The sequence below is a fragment of the Lontra canadensis genome, unplaced genomic scaffold, assembly GCF_010015895.1.
Source record: "Lontra canadensis isolate GAN:19392208 unplaced genomic scaffold, GSC_riverotter_1.0 scaffold32, whole genome shotgun sequence".
Classification (NCBI taxonomy): Eukaryota; Metazoa; Chordata; class Mammalia; order Carnivora; family Mustelidae; genus Lontra; species Lontra canadensis.
This window is the reverse complement of record NW_022631026.1, coordinates 14,687,601-14,704,217: the sequence shown is the minus strand read 5'-3', so window position 1 is coordinate 14,704,217 and position 16,617 is coordinate 14,687,601. Positions and strand designations below refer to the sequence as shown.

General features: G+C 38.2%; 1 protein-coding gene across 2 annotated transcripts in view; it reads left to right on the top strand.

Annotated features, from left to right (window-relative positions):
* Nucleotides 1-1,917: 1,917 nt before the first annotated feature.
* Nucleotides 1,918-16,617, top strand: part of WDR35 (WD repeat domain 35) — a 63,354-nt gene continuing 48,654 nt past the window's right edge. For both annotated transcript variants that reach the window (XM_032866896.1, XM_032866895.1), the window contains exons 1-9: nucleotides 1,918-2,046; nucleotides 2,726-2,843; nucleotides 4,450-4,521; nucleotides 5,770-5,862; nucleotides 7,550-7,678; nucleotides 10,607-10,740; nucleotides 11,626-11,791; nucleotides 11,936-12,081; nucleotides 16,031-16,156. In XM_032866896.1, the coding sequence (XP_032722787.1) occupies nucleotides 2,023-2,046; nucleotides 2,726-2,843; nucleotides 4,450-4,521; nucleotides 5,770-5,862; nucleotides 7,550-7,678; nucleotides 10,607-10,740; nucleotides 11,626-11,791; nucleotides 11,936-12,081; nucleotides 16,031-16,156 (1,008 nt within the window). In that variant the 5' untranslated portion in view covers nucleotides 1,918-2,022. The remainder of the gene's footprint in view (nucleotides 2,047-2,725; nucleotides 2,844-4,449; nucleotides 4,522-5,769; nucleotides 5,863-7,549; nucleotides 7,679-10,606; nucleotides 10,741-11,625; nucleotides 11,792-11,935; nucleotides 12,082-16,030; nucleotides 16,157-16,617) is intronic.

The following is a 16,617-nucleotide window of genomic DNA, read 5'->3' as shown; positions in this document are numbered from 1 at the left end:
TTTCATCTATTAACGTATTTCCTTAAACTGAATTAACAAGTATTGAATATATGATGATTTCTGATCAAAGGACTCAATGTTATAACTCTTCCTATAATTTAATCTCATACTTTTAAGGTTAAGAATGTAAGTTCAGGTTAAATAGGCTTTTATCAAGAATGTTATGGGAGGGGGAATAAAACAAAATTATCTAAATTTGGATAAAATAATGAAGTAAAAAAATGTAAGCACTTGAAATGTAAATATAACTTACAGATGTAAACCTAAAATCAGTCAAAAATCTAAAGAGAAACTTCAAAGGGAAGAAACAAAAAATACATATATCAAGGCAGTGTATATTATATGAAAAATACAATGTCATTTTTCACCATTTTTGAAAGGTGACTCAAAGCAGTATTATTTTCCAAACTTCAACACAGGATCAGAATGTTGTTACAGAAGGAATAAATGACAACTCATGTGAAGCACTAGGGGAAGGTACTTAAAAGTGATTTTTCAAGAGTGTGACCATCTCTAGTTTCATCTCTTATACTTCACCGATTGATTGGAATCCATGGCTTAGATAATTCTGATCTGTTTCATGAGGCCAGTATAGGGAGCTCATTGTGCACCCATGCCAACATATCTTCAGAATCTACAGTCTGACCTTGAAAAAATATACACATTTAAAAACAAATAAATTATCTGAATGGGATGGCCGTTAAGTTTGGAAGTAATTTCTCAGGCAGACCTGATTTGTACATTTGGCTAGGCACAATTGGCAGAGAGGGTAGGAGCATCACAGGACATATAAAATGGCCTCTGACGCACAAAGCATATTGGCTTGCTTAGATGGGGGCACCATAGTGAAGACATTTCCCTTTCAAAGGAAAATCTAATTTTAGCTGAGGTTTAGATTTGATGGGAAAGGCATTGGGACCATTGTCAATTCTTGAGTGTGCTGGGTGAGGCAACAGACCACTTCAAAGATCTGAACATTATTTGCTTGAAATGGGGAAAGACTAAGTGGGGGGATTAGCAGCTGCTGCTGCATAAAGTACGAGATAGCTTATGCAATTCAACAGCAGGAGCCGCAGAATATGGTAAAAGGGAAAATCAGATCTAAATTAAAAGATAAGTGAGACTAAAATAATTTTCATGGGAGTTTCTGCCCGGTGCCCAAACTGCGGTGCTTTGTAACTCTCCAACCATTCAAAAAGGACAAGGGAGAACTGAAGAATTAAGGTAGGAAAAGAAGAAAATAGAAAACAGTCGACCTCAGGCGAGAAAATACCAAACACCAAACTTAATGATTCAAAAATGGAAGGCTATGCCCCAATGGCAATTATATGCCGCAAAGGCCCAAAGCTCATGAACCCCGGGGCTGCAGTAACAGTTTAAATAAGCTGTTTAAAAAGTTCTAAAACAAACAGTGAACACAATCTGGCAAGAGGGTTCTCCAATCCCCGAAGGCGTAGGGGAAGGATTGCGCCTTCATTTGGCAGAAAGCGCCAGTCCACCAAATACTGTAAATGCCTTTCCTTTTCATAATGCTGGGACTTTGGGGCTTACAAAACACCCAATCATCTTGACCTTATCTGAACGAGCGCCTTTGATCCTGGGTTGATACTGACACCTCAGGCAAGTTCCACGGCAACCGTCGGAGGTATGAACTGTCCTCCGAGCCTATCGAAAGGAGGACAGCTAAGGCGACGAGGCAGGGCGCTGAGGTCACCCACCTGACCGCAAGCGCAGGGCAAAAAGGCCCAGAAACCGAGCGATCAGGCACGACCGCGAGCTCAACCCCGCGTCTGCGGTCCCTCCAAGACCCCTGACGTCCGCGCAGGCGCACGACGCCCGGCGGGGGGGGGGGGGGAGAACGGGGCCGGAAGTGTCCCTCCGCGCCCCGGATGCGACCCGGCGGCTGTGGTTGCCAGGGTGACGGGCGCTCCCAAGAACTGTTGGTACTCGCAACTGGAGAATTGGAACAGGCTTCCTTGGGCGGGCCTGGACGGCTGGGCTCGTCCTCTCGGAGTTCCCAGAATGTTCTTTTACCTGAGCAAGAAAGTGAGTTTTGCCGCGGGCGCCCTCACCTCCCCTTCGTCCTCGCGTCCAGCGGGCGATTCCCGCATCCCGCCGGCGGAATCCGGCGTCCTGATCCCGCGTCGCCTCCGCGCTTCCCACCTTGCTGCCTCGTCCAGCCTCGTACGGTGCCGAACCGCAGATAATTCTCGGCGGAGCCAGCAGCCCCCTCGCACAGCTCTCCTTTTCCTGCCCCGGGTTCGGTCTTTTTTGGGAAGCTAGCAAGGCAGATCTCTGCGTGCTTCTCCACCCTTTCCCTCTACCTATTGTTGATCCAGGTGCCTTAAATTCTTTGGTTGGTCATGGGCTGCCGGACAAGAGAAAAGTCATAACAAAAGGGTAGCCCAAGGGTTGTATGTGGAAAGGGAATGGGGACTGATGGTCTGGATTTATACCTCCGTTTCCCTCTTCCTCCCTATGAAACATCAGGTGCCTCCCCACTGGGTTCCTGCGGAGTCAGTGTCCTCTTGGGTGCAATTTTTTCTCTCTTCCGCAAATGGTAGGGCAGCTCAGGGGATCGTGCCATGCCCATTTTCATCACAGCTCACACTCTGCAAGAAGGACCGTTTTTCTTCTTGGGGGGGATTTTCTTAAGCCTTCATGTGCAAGTCACTAACCAAGTCCTCCGTGAAAAGCTGTGAAAGTGGTTGTGGTTGCTTTTCAGATTGCCATTCCCAATAACGTGAAGCTGAAATGTGTATCTTGGAACAAGGACCAAGGTTTCATAGCATGTGGTGGTGAAGATGGATTACTGAAAGTTTTGAAGTTAGAGACACAGACAGGTAAATGAGCGCAAGCCCAAATGTTTGAACTTGGTGGAAAATTGGCTAGTATGATTTGTTCAGTGAGATTTGCTCATGGTATTTGTCAGTATGCAGTTCTAATTCTTTTAAAACAAACAAACAACCCCCCCCCCCCCCCCCGCGCAAACTCCCAAACATTTAGTGGTGTTTTTTGTAGAGTATTTTTGCAGTAAAGTTCAGAGAATATTTGCTGAAGTTCTTGATGGAAAAAGAAAAACAATGAAGAATGAGAGCTAAGTCACTATATTGCCTTGTTCTTGTCTGCTTATTGTGCTCTATTATTTGGTCTAATAAAAATGATGTGAATCCACATTTCAGAAGGTCACAAAATCTCACACTTTGTCAGATTATTTGCAGGCTAAATCATCCTCTCTGCTTCTCCTTTCTGCTTCTCAGAAAGAAGCAGAATCATCCTTTCTGCTTCTCAGATGTGTTAATAATTTCTCACCTAGTTTCCAAGAAGAGAAAACGAGACTTTTAAAAACATTTTTGTCCATAAGTTTCATGTGATAACAGCTTGCTTTCTCTTTTTTTTTTTGGTTCTCTGGAATCATAGCAAACAGTTTCACATTTCCTTTACCATCCATAGTGTTGCTCTAGAAGGAGAGCTAGACAATTCCTGGTCTATCGGAGATCTAGATGAGGAGATTGGAATCAGAATCTCAGCTCTGCATACTGAGTGACTTTCAGCAAGTTGGTGAACATCTTTGGGTTTTAGTTCAGTCTTCTGTAAGATAGAGGCTGAACTAAATTCCATTTTGGATTCAAAGGTTCTACACTTCAACCCTGGGGCCTTTGCATTTGCTATTTCTGAGTCTGGACCACTCCCCATTTTCCCCCTCTTATTCCCCACCTCCCTTGCCATCTCTAGTTTATTCCTCAGTCTCAGCTTAAATGTAATTTCTTCAGAAAGCCTTCCCTGGTTCTCCCTCCCTCCAGTCTAAACTAATCTCCCTCTGTTACTATCTCTTACTATGGCTTTACTTCCTCAATTTGTAATTTTACATATATGCATCTACATTGATGGGGGTGGGTGAGTGTGTGTTTAGTATCTCTGTCTCCTCAGTAGATTACAAGCTCTCTGGGGGGGACGCCTTATTTCATTTCATTTGTCATTTTATATTCAGAAGCTTCCACAGTGCATGGCACAATGTAGACATTTAGTGAATGAATGAATGAACAAAAGATTCTGCAAAATCTGGTAAAAACCGATGTGAAAGTCTTTGCTTTCTGATCCCTCTTATACTTTAGACTTTTCAGTCTGTATGTCATAAATATTTGTATTTATGATCTTTTGGGAAGGAATAAGTAGTAATAATAATTACTAATATATTTAATATATTGGGTAACCAATTTTAAAAACACATTTTGCTTTATTTTGCCAGAATAATCTCTTTACAAGGGGGTACATATTATTTTCCTATGTTTCCACCGTGAGAAAAGTAGATCAGAATGAGGCATACTTAAAAAAATTTTTTTTCTAATATCATCCAGGAATAGGATTTCCTTTTTAAAATAAGCAAGAAAGGTCAAAGTCTTATAATCTGTTACTTTAATGTATTTGCTGTAATATTTTTTTCCCCAGATGATGCAAAATTGAGGGGTCTTGCTGCCCCTAGTAACCTTTCTATGAATCAGACTCTCGAAGGTCATAGTGGTGAGTCATGTAATTTTTAAAATCATTTGAATAGTCTTTAGGCTAGAAACCATCTACTTACTGCAGAAGTGTTATCATTTTTAATAATGGTGATATTTAAAGTAATCATTTCTGCTGAGCCATAATTAATTAATTGAGCCTAGAGTCCTTCAACAACTTTTACATGATTAAACAATATCTTCAGTAAATCTAAAACAAAGTCAGGCTTACTTTATATATTAAAAAATACTGTTATTTGTCTGCGGATAGGATATAATCCTGTTTTAGAATCTGACCCATGGTTCCGCATCAAAGTAGACTAAAGAGACATGACAACTGAATGCACTCTATGATCCTAGATTGGATCTTGGAATGAGAAAAAGAAATACCTATAAAGGACATTATTTGGGCAATTGATAAAATTTGAATGTGGACTATGGTTAGATAATAATATCATATCAGTGTTAAATTCACTAATTTATAATGTGGTTATGAAAGAGAATGTCTTCTTAGGAAATAAATGATAAAGTATTTAGGGATTAAAAAAAAAACAAAAAAACCTCCTCAGTTGTTCATATAACCAAGAAGTTTAAGATATGCTCAAAAGTGTGTTACTGAGGGATGGGGGGATGGGGGTAACAGGGTGATGGGTACTAAGGAGGGCACGTGTTGTGATGAGCACTGGGTGTTATATGCAACTAACGAAATCATTGAACACTACTTCAAAAACTAGTGATGTACTATACAATGGCTAACTGAACATAAAAAAAGAGTGTATTACTAATAGAATGGAAAATAAGAGGGGGGAAAAGAGAAATTAGGGCATATACCAGCTACAACTATATATATATACAACATATACCAATTATACCCCTAAAAAAAAAAAATTCAAGTACTTAGTATGATGTCCTTTGGGTATTAATATCCTTGGGAGCCAGTCCAGCTTGGTAAATCTTAATTAAATTTGTTTCTGTCAAAAAAAAAATTTGTTTCTGTCATCAGATAAATGGCAGCTCTTGCATCTGACTGTAATAGGTGCCTTTGCTGGCCTGAAATAGGAACAGACATGAAAATTAGTATCACATGTTGTGGGAAATGAGTGACAATAGCGACTACATCCTATGAATATTTTTGAGTGATTGATTAAACAGTAGCTAGTTGCGTAGGAACCGCGTTGATTTGAACGTGCTGTTGGTGGTTATTATAAAAATACAAATTTGAAATTGTAGCCTTTTTTAAGTTTCTAAATTGTTTTATAAATTTTTTTAGGTTCTGTTCAAGTCGTAACATGGAATGAACAGTATCAGAAGTTGACAACCAGTGATCAAAATGGGCTTATCATTGTTTGGATGTTATATAAAGGTATGCTAGGAGATCTTATGGAACCTTTCACAGAACGGAGTCTGGGTTACAGTGTTTGCATGGGGGAACAACATATTTGAAACAGGCTCCTTTTAACCAGCAGCAGGAATCATCCTGACCGCACAGGGGAATATTTGTGGATTTATTGCTGCCTACTTTTCCTTTTAACTTTATTTTTTGTTTGAACTGTGACCTTGTGTGAGGAACGTGCACTAGGTGACTGCTGATTATCTCCAAAATGAACTTAGGCCCTTAGTAGGATTGTTTCTACTTGAGATAGCTCCCCTCCCCAGGTTTCCAATAAGAATTATTCTCTGTGTGATCAGTGACTAGAGTTAGTCCAGTGGGTAAAAACATTTATTAAGAAGTCAGGGGCAATATTTCATTCTCTTTATTGAGTCATTTAGCTTCCTTTTCTTTCATGGATACAGATTTTATCTTAGCTTTGATGGCTGGCTCATGATTTGTACCTTTTCCCTACGAGAGAGCAAGAGAAGGATTAATTTAGGTGCATCACTATTACCAGAAAATAATGCGTAATACATGATCTCCGAGGCCTGTAGCTATCATCTTTAAATGAGAAGTCTACCTTAGTTTTTGTGTGTTGTTTTGAAAATATTCAGGGTATGCCATTTAAAAATTCTTAATTAAAAAATATACTGGGCTGCCTGGGTGGCTCAGTGGATTAAGCCTCTGCCTTCGGCTCAGGTCACGATCTCAGGGTCCTGGGATCGAGCCCCGCATCAGGCTCCCTGCTCAGCAGGGAACCTGTTTCCCCCTCTCTGCCTACTTGTGATCTCTCTCCCTCTGTCAAATAAATAAATAAAATCTTTATAAAATATGTACTGTACATGAATTTATTTATGTTTTTCAAAGTTTATGTATGCATGTGTATGTCTGGGCAGGGAGTAGAATATGAGAGTACAGGAGATTAGGGTAAACTTTTTCCAAAGTGGGTGTTTTCTGGGCCTCAATCCTGACTCTGATAATGCCCTCCTCGACTATTTATTTCAAATTATGTGATAATTTGGTTAGCTATAGGGCCAGAATCCCTGATACCAAAATGTGGTAAAAAAATAAAAGCAAAACAAAATAAGCTTATGATTTGCGTCATATTCGGTTACATTTTGAGACCCTTCACTCCAGCTCTGTGTGCAAGAATGTTTTTTATCATTCAGCATTAGTGGTGTGAAATCACTAAAGTGATTTGAACTGTTGAAAAATTTTTTTCAAACAGGCTTAGAGTTTTACCTAATGTACTTGTATTTAATATGCTTATAGTTAGTCATTAGAGAGCTTATGCATGCATATACAATTATTGTTATTTTGTTTTTTCCTTGGTTATCATCTGAAGTTTTAGGCTTTGATAAAAATCAGTTACTTTGACCTGTCAAAAGTGAATAAAGTTTTATTTTTTAATGAATAGAAAGAAAGGAAGAAAGAGAGAAAATGTGGGCATTTATTGTGTTTTCTGTGATAATCTTTGAAGCAGTTGTTGGTCAAGGCCTCAGCTAATTTTTTATTTTTTATTATTTATTTATTTATTTATTTTTGGATTTGAAGGTTTTATAGCTTAACGTTTCAGATTGTAGAAAATTTTGCATTTATCCCACAGTGCGTTTTATGGAATGTTTTCAACTACGTGAAAGTTTTGACTTGTAATTTTTTTAAAAATTTGTGCAAAAAGGCTCTTGGTATGAAGAGATGATCAATAATAGAAATAAATCAGTGGTTCGAAGTATGAGCTGGAACGCCGACGGACAGAAGATCTGCATTGTGTACGAAGATGGGGCTGTGATCGTCGGTTCAGTGGATGGTAATGCTTTGTTGTACGTAGAACTAAGATCAAGATTTGGTTGGCATTTTTGTCTTTAGAGGTTTAATTAATTATATGTTAGCTTTCTGACAAAAATAAACATAAAAAGAGAACACAATTTGTTACACAATTTGATGATGTTCAAGAAATACTTATTTTTTTTTAAGATTAATTTTTTTAAGTAAACCCTCCACCCAGCGTGGGGCTTGACCTTACAACCCTGTGATCAGGAGTCTCAGGCTCTACCAACAGAGCCACCTATGTGCCCCTAAGAAACATATATTTTTATGTATACTCAAGTAAAAAATCTATTTTTAAAAAATGTCCTAGAGTGGCATTGAAAAAAGAGTGAATTAATTTTTCAGGATTATTTTAAATATGTCTGCCTAGTTATACTTCATTTTTATACTTGTTAGGCTATTATAAATACGTAGATCTTAGTTTCAAAAAGTATGTAGGGATGTAACAGTCTCTGGTTATTTTTTAAAAATTGAACCATTGAATATTATTGATATATAACATTAGTCTTAGATGTACAGCATAATGGTATGATATTTCTATATGTCGTAAAGTGATCATCTGGTCATTTTTTAAGAGACCTGAGCATGTTATTGTTACTTGTGTTTTATAGCTTTAAAACCTGTGTTTTTCAAATTTTAGTTATTTAGATAACTAAATTTAGGTAACTGGGGCTTCTGAGAGTCTGTACCTTTACTTTAATGTGGAACTCTCTAGAGAAAGAATTTATTTGAAAATGATTTTCACTTTTCCGTTTGTTTTTTTCTAGTGTAACTTCATTTATTCCACAAATGCTTCTGAGAGCTTACAAAGTCACAGCTATAGTTCTAGGCACTAGGTATGACAAAAAATATTTCAGATCTAGAGCAGGAGAAATGGATATGTAACCAGGCATTACAGTGCCTAGTGGTAAGTGCTGAGACTGGGGAAATATAACAACATACAGTAGAAGTATCTAACCCAGGCTTGGAGGGATCAGGGAAGGCATCCTAGAAGGTGATGTGTGCTGAGGCATTAGGCACCAGGAAGGTTGGTTTGTAGAGTGTCCTAGGCCTAAGAAGTAGCATTTAAGAAGGCCCTCAGGGGTTGAACTTAGCCATGTTTAGGGTATTGAAAAAATTTTGAGAGTGAGTATAGTATATTACTAAAAGGAGAAGAGTTGTGTGTGATGAAATTAGAGACATTAGCAGAAGCCAGATTATGCAGATCATAAGCTATGTGAGGAGTTGGGATTTAAATTTAAGGGTACTGGGGAGCCAAAGAAAGGTTTTAAGAATGGGAGCAGGGTGATCGCCTTTGTTCTTTGGAAGCATCTCTGTGACTGCAACATGAAGACTGGAGGGAGGAAAGAAAAATAGGGGGCAGGGTATCAGTTAGAAAATACTATGGTGATTCAGGTGAGAGGTGGTGGTAGATGGTGGCTGAACCAGGGTAGTGACAAACAGGCTGGAAATAAGTAGACATATGCAGGAGATACTTAGGAGGTAGAATAGGTAGGGCCTCATTATTGATCATTTTGGGGATGAGGGTATGGAAGTGTCTAGAATAACAGCCAGGTTTTTAGCTTTGACAACTGGACAAATGCCGATGCCATTAAAATAAGGGATGTGGGAGGGGTGCCTGGGTGGCTCAGTTGGTTAGGTGTCTGCCTTCTTAGGTCATTATCCCAGGGTCCTGGGATGGAGCCCCATATCAGGCTCCCTCATCAGCGGGGAGCTTGCTTCTCCTTCTCCCACTCCTCCTGCTTATGCTCGCTCTCTTCTCTCTCTCTCTCTCTCTCTGTCAAATAAATAAAATCCTAAACAAAACAAAACAAAACAAAAAAGGGATATGGGAGAAAGACTGGTTGTGAGGGAACATTTCATTTTCAGACATGTTGATTTTGTCATGCTGTAGGACAACCAAGTAAAATATGTCACACCATAGTTACATGTGTGCATCTGGGCTAGAGTCATACTTTTGGGAATCACCAGCATATAGATGGTAATTTAAACCATTGGAATAGATGAAAAACCTAGGAGCTACCTGTGGAATAAGAACCTGCAACGTAAGTGTTGGAGATAAAGGAGTAAACGAATGCACAGAAACCAAGTAAGAGGGAAGGGGTGGTTAAAGAAAAGCCTGTAGTGGACCTAGCAATAGGCCATTAGGGACCTCCTGAAGGTCATCTCAGTGGACGTATGGGGTGGAAGCCGGGTTGGGTTGGGCTCAGGGTTGAGTGGGAGGTGAGGAAGTGGTGACTGCAGGTGCGAACTCTTTGAAGAAGCTATAGGGTAGTGGCTGGAAGGGAACTTGGGGTTGAGGGAGATGTTCCTTGTTTTGTTGTTTGTTTTTATTTGAGGTGGTAGTTTTGAAAAAGAATAGATCTGAGTATATTTAAATACTTGTACGAAAGGGCCTGGAGAGAAGAGTAAGAGAAAATGTAAATAATCAGTGGAGATAGATCTTTGCAAAGCTAGGAAGGGCTTAGACCAGCAAGGAGGTGGAGGGATTCACCCTAGATGGGTGTCTGGTTAGAGATACACCCCTTACTTTGTTTTTGGGGGCAAAGCAGAAAGGGTTATTGTGGATTCAGTTTTGTCCTGAATGTTTGAAGGTGGAAATGAGGGATTTCTTTTTTGAAAGCTTTTATTTTCTTTCCAGGGTTGAAGATGAATTCATCTGCTAATTGGGAGTAAGGTCCTAGATTAGAGTTTTGAAGAGAAGGGGGAAAGTTGGAAACAGCTGCTATTTCAAATATTTAGTAGGGTGTTTGGCACATGATAGGTGCTCAGTAAATATTTATTGACTGCATAAGTTGAGCAAATACATTGTGCTGTGAAGAATGTGAGTTCTCTTTAGGGAAACAGGTTTTTGGCACAGTTATTGAAGAATCATGACCTTGAACTTATGTTTTATGTTTTATTTTAGGGAATCGCATTTGGGGAAAAGACTTGAAGGGTATACAGTTATGCCATGTAGCATGGTCTGCAGATAGTAAAATTCTACTTTTTGGAATGGCAAATGGAGAAATACACATTTATGATAATCAGGGGAATTTTATAGTAAGTGCATATATTTTCATATATTCATTAGTTTTGGTTACACCATTTTATGTGATTATTTTATGTATCATTCATATATGTATATGCATTCATTATGATGGTTTGTGTCATCAAGAAGGTCTTCAATTCAGTTTTTTTTCCAATCATTTAGATTTCTTAATTAAAAGAGACTAGGTCACTTCAAGGTAAATTAATGCTTTTAGTTCGGAATTCTTGGTAACTGGAAAGGACAAGATTTCAGTGTATTGAAGCTGAGGGGTAATGAGTTGAATGTGGTACAGTTTAATCTTTGTGTCTTCTAATAGCAGAAGCCTAAGTTTATGTGAGATACCAATGATATATATGTATTTTTTTCCAATGATATTTTTGTAGCAAACTACTCAAGGCTGTTTGTAAAAAGAATGGAAGACTTCAACAGAAAGGGACAAAAAAATCAGGTCCTGGGAAGCAGGCAAAATAGAAGAGACTCACCTAGCATGATCTCAAGAAAAACTCTTGGGTTTGTGGGATTTAGCTGTGTTTGATCTCTGATCTTACTTATGGGGCAGTTTTGTTTGTCGTGAGGCTGAGGACATTACAGAAATCTATTTATTGGTGGAAGTGATAATAGCCAACTTTTCCATAACACTTTGCTCTTTTTGAGGTACTTTCATATACCGCTTGTCATTTAGTCTCATAAATTTTCTGTGAATTTTTTTAATCCTCATTTTGCAAGAGGGAAAAACTGAAACTCAGTTGAAGTGGTTTGTCCCAGGGTTGATAAATCAGTAAGCCACAGGGCTGGTGTTTGAAATCAGATTTTTAAATCCCACTTTCAGTGTTCTTTCTACAATACCCTAAGGTGACGGGTTTTAAAAGATGAACTATTAACCCGATTCTGTTTAGATGAAAATGAAACTGAATTGCTTGGTGAACGTCACTGGAGCGATCAGTATTGCCGGGATTCATTGGTACCACGGCACGGAAGGCTACGTGGAGCCAGACTGCCCCTGCCTGGCGATTTGTTTTGACAATGGGCGGTGCCAAATCATGAGGCACGAGAATGACCAAAGTATGTAATTCTTCTTTCTTTCTTTCTTTTATTTTTTTAATGTGGAGAACTTAAAAAGTATTTTAAAATTGTTCTGAAGATTATACAGTTCTGTAGGCTAAGTGTTTTACCACAATTACCTCATTTATTTTTCTTTTTGAGTAGATCCTGTTTTAATCGACACCGGCATGTATGTGGTGAGTATCCAGTGGAACCACATGGGCAGCGTGTTGGCTGTGGCGGGCTCCCAGAAGGTTGTCACTCAGGATAAAGACGTGAACACCGTGCAGTTTTACACTCCATTTGGTGAGGTAGACGTCTTTTTCCTTTCCTGTGTAGTGAGTAAGGCAGGGGAAAAAAGAATGGAGGTTGTGCTGTAAACGTGCCATATTTTTGGAAAGGGTCTTTTTGAGTAAAAACGATAGAGTATCCTGCATCTTGTCTTTGAATAATATCCTCACTTGTAAGTCTTGATAGTTGTATGTTATCAAATATACTCTGTACATTTAGAAAATGAGCTATTTCACCTAAGAAATCGCTGTGCAGTAGTTATTTAGAATATTTTCTCTGTGATCTGAATGTGCATCTTTTTTCCTAGCTGGTTTTTCAGTTGTTTTTAATATAATTTCATTGTTTTGGGTTAATAGTTTGGATTTTTAATGTGATTTCTGATAGATGTTAAACATACCTATCTGTCTGTTTCTCCTTCAGACTTTTTTTTTTTTAAGATTTTATTTATTTATTTGAGAGAGAGCGTGCAAGTTGGTGGAGTGGCAGAGGGAGAGGGAGAGAATTCCAAGCAGACTCCCTTGAGTGCAGAGCCTGATGCAGGGCTTAATCCCAGGACCCTTGAGATTATAACCTGAGCCGAAATTAACCAGTTAGACACTTAACCAGCTGAACCACCCAGGCGCCCCTTCCTCCTTCAGGCTTCCAGCAGTTTTAATTTGTTGATAAATAGCCAACTATTTTAAGAAAATTTATTTTAGTAACTAATCTTAAGTGATGCTACATTAAAATAAAAGCATTATTTTCATAAATGCATGTGTTATCCTTCTCAGTAGTAGTATTACATTTTTTTTTTTTTAGATTTTATTTATTTATTTACTTATTTATTTGAGAGAGAACGTGCATGGCAGAAAAGGTGGGGCAAAAGCAGAGGGAGGGACAGGCTGCCTCTGTGCTGACTCTAGAGCCCAAAGCAAGGTTCTCTTTCAGGATGATGATACCATGACCTGAGCCAAAACCAGTTGCTTTACCTACTGAGCCACCCAGGGACACCTAATGAATTTAATTTTTAAGGAGAATTTTATTGAAGAACTACTAGAAAATATCAAATAGGAGAATTAATATATTGTGAATTTTAAAGAATTTGGAAAATGAGAACTTACTACTAAGCTTAAGTAACTTTTTACCTGTTTTATTTTCTGTTTCTTGACTCTATTCAGTCCCTATTGGTTTTTATGAATTCACCACAGACTTCATTAATACGTGTTATTGCTACACAAAACCCTTCCCTGGTTGTTTTAATATTTTAAAATACATTTTAGTAATTTCTGTGAGAGTAAGAAATGGTATCAGCTCATTTTTTGAATCAATATCTCAAAATATCCAGTAGAATGTGATGTAGAGAATAGATTGTATATTGCCAGCTAATTATATTTCTGGTAGCTGTTAAAACCTAAGAGAAACAGGAGTATAGTTCTCAAGGTTCCTAACTATTAAAAATTTGAATTCATTCTTAATTCATGCTCTTTATTTGTTATTTTTGTCAGCCATTAGCTTATTTATCATTATATTATTTTGTCTGCTTATTTTTGTTAGTTCAACCTTTTTTAAAATAGAAAAACATGGATTCTAAGGCCTATTTGTTTTATCTTGCAAAACAGTGTGTTATGTGTCAAATTGAAAACTGTTGGTTGGTTTGGCATGGTTGTAATTAAAAGTATCTAGCATAATTCCTTAGGGTAAATTAGTCACTTAGTATTTTTTTTTTTTTTTGAATGAGTGAATATATAGGGGACTTATTTTGGATCTATGTTATTAACATAGGGGAAGTAACTTGGAAGGAAGTTATTATCTAAAGATTTAAACTTAAGGAAACGTTAGGGAAGAATTTGCTTTTGATTCTGAAGGCCTGAGTCTTCTGGTTTTTATACTGTGGTCTTAGCCAGGGAAGGGGGTGACATAGTATGTGATTTGTTGTCAGGCTGGCCTGGCTTTTGTTGTGAATTCCATTTCCACAGTGTTGTCTCACTTGGAGAACTTATTTCACCTCTGAGACTCAGTTTACTTATGTTCTGAAATACAGGTTAACCTCATGGCACTGTTGTAATAATTATAGGAGGTCACAATGAGAAAATGCCTACCCCAGTGCTTAGTGAGTACTTACTGCAAGTTGATTTTCTCTCCTTGTGCTGCCATCACCTGGCTGGCCTTGTTCTCCTCCCAGTGAGGCTCATCACTACCACGAGTGCTGCTGGGAGAACCTGCTTGCTCCTTTTGGTTTCATGCAGGCAGCAGGACAGATAAGAGTGGACCCTCCTAGATTAAAACATTTTTACCCCCATTGGTTTCCCTGGCAAAATGGAGTTTAATACATTAAACCCTACTTCAGAGCATATCTGCTTAAGAACAAGGGATACCAGTATGATTTATTAAAATTCTTGGGTCTGTCAAAAAGCATAGATTTACAATATTTTCTTTTCATGGCCACATTAAAATGTCTTTGTATTAATTTATTCATTTGTTAATTTAGCCATAAAAATGGGCTATTATGTTAAATTAAAAACTGTGAGTTGGTTTGATATCATAATTAAAAGTATCTAGCATGTCTTTACATATGAAGATATTAATTTGAATGCATGATACATTTATTTACTTAATAGATATTTTTGAGTACCTGTTTACCAAGCAGTCCATTAAGAGATAGGGACATAAATGTGAATATGAGTTATGAATATAAGTTAGTGCTCTCTGGTAGCTCACTTTCTGAATTTTCTGGACCTGTAGAAGGAAGGAGAAGGCAGGAAACAATATTAAAGTTGCATTTTGGAGGATGGAGACCATGTTCCAGGAGGACAAGGGAGAGTAAGGCCGGGAAGGCGTGGGGAGAGGAAAGGAAGATTTCAGACAGAAGGGATATTATCCAGGTCAAAGGTTTGGAGGGACAGTAGCTCTGTCATGAGGGAGAACACAGGAATCATGGCTAAATAGTGAGGTACTGAGCCAAAGAGTATAGTTTTGAGCCAGATGGGAAGAGGCATTGTATACTCTGCTAAAGAATGTGATGGTGGGAAGCTGTTGATTTTTAAAAATTATTAAACATTTGTTTTAAAGCAGGATAAGATATGATTGTGTTCCAGAAAGGTAATTTTGACGATAGAATGAATATTGAATTTGGGGTGGTAGAGGCTGGGCATGAGAAAAGAGATAAAAGGTAAAGATTGCAGTTAGACCATTACCATAGTTCATTCAGGAAAGGAGGAAGATGGGAGCGAAAGCAATAGGAATTGGTGACTGACTGGCTGTGGAGCATGAAAGAGAAAGAGTCCAGACTTAAAGACCGCATTTACTGCCACAGGGGTGCCTGGGTGTCTGTCTGCCTTAAGTTCAGGTCATGATCCAAGGGTCCTGGGGTTGAGCCCCTATCGGGGTCCTGCTCAGTGGCAGCCTGCTTCTCCCTCTCCCCCTCCCCCTGCTTGAATTCCCTCTTTTGCTGTCTCTCTCTCTGTGTCAAATAAATAAAATCTTAAAAAAAAAAAAAGAGTGCATTTACTACCACAATAATTCATTCATTCTGAGAGGCACAATTTTTTAAAAAAGATTTTCTTTTTAAGTAATCTCTGCACCCAACATGGGGCTCGAACCCACAACCACCCACTGAACCAGCCAGGTACCCCCAAGAAGCAGAATTTTTTAAAACTCCAGAATCATAATGTATCTTATAATCAAAGTTATCCTATTTTAATTAGCAATGTGTTTTATTCTTTCCTGAGTTGTACATAAATATGCATATTTAGGTTCTGGTGTCTTAGACTTGATGAAATTTAATACTGAATTCTTTCACTTTTGTTTGTAAATTTCTCCTATCATAAGTATGCTTTTCATTATAAAAATTCAAGGAAAATGATTTTAAAGTGAGTAGTAACCTTTCACAAAATAATTTTTATAACACCTTTAATTCCTGTGAAGTAATTGGTGGTAATTTATATTTTATTTAATTATGATACTTTAGATTAAACACAATTATTTTTTCAGCATTTAGGCACTTTGAAAGTTCCTGGAAAGCAGATGTCTGCACTATCTTGGGAAGGAGGAGGACTGAAAATTGCACTAGCTGTTGATTCGTTTATATATTTTGCAAACATTCGACCTGATTATAAGGTGAGTATTGTGAGCAGTTGTTAAAAAAAGAGCTGTTTTTAGTAAAGAATTTTGTTACAGCTCTAAGTATAATGTATGTTTCTTGCATGTGTTTGCAGCCACTTTATTTTAGACACCAGATGAAAGGAGATGTTTTTAGTGTAAAGACTTTAGAACCTGAAAACTGTCCTAGAATACTATACATAATTAATAAAATACTCCTGACAGGGTCTCAGCAGGAAACAGATGGCACACTCAAAGGAATAATTGAAGAGAGATTGATGGAGGGTTTATTACAGATGTACGGGCATGGCTAATGGGTCCAGTAAGGGATGAAAATGCAGGCATCCAGGGGTTAGCAACAGTGGGCAAGATAAGAACATATTGTTCCTGGAACCCACTAGAACTGTGGCTATGCAAGAGGAATTATCCTGCGGGAGCACAGCCTCTGCCGACTGGCTGGGTAGAAACACTTTTGGGGA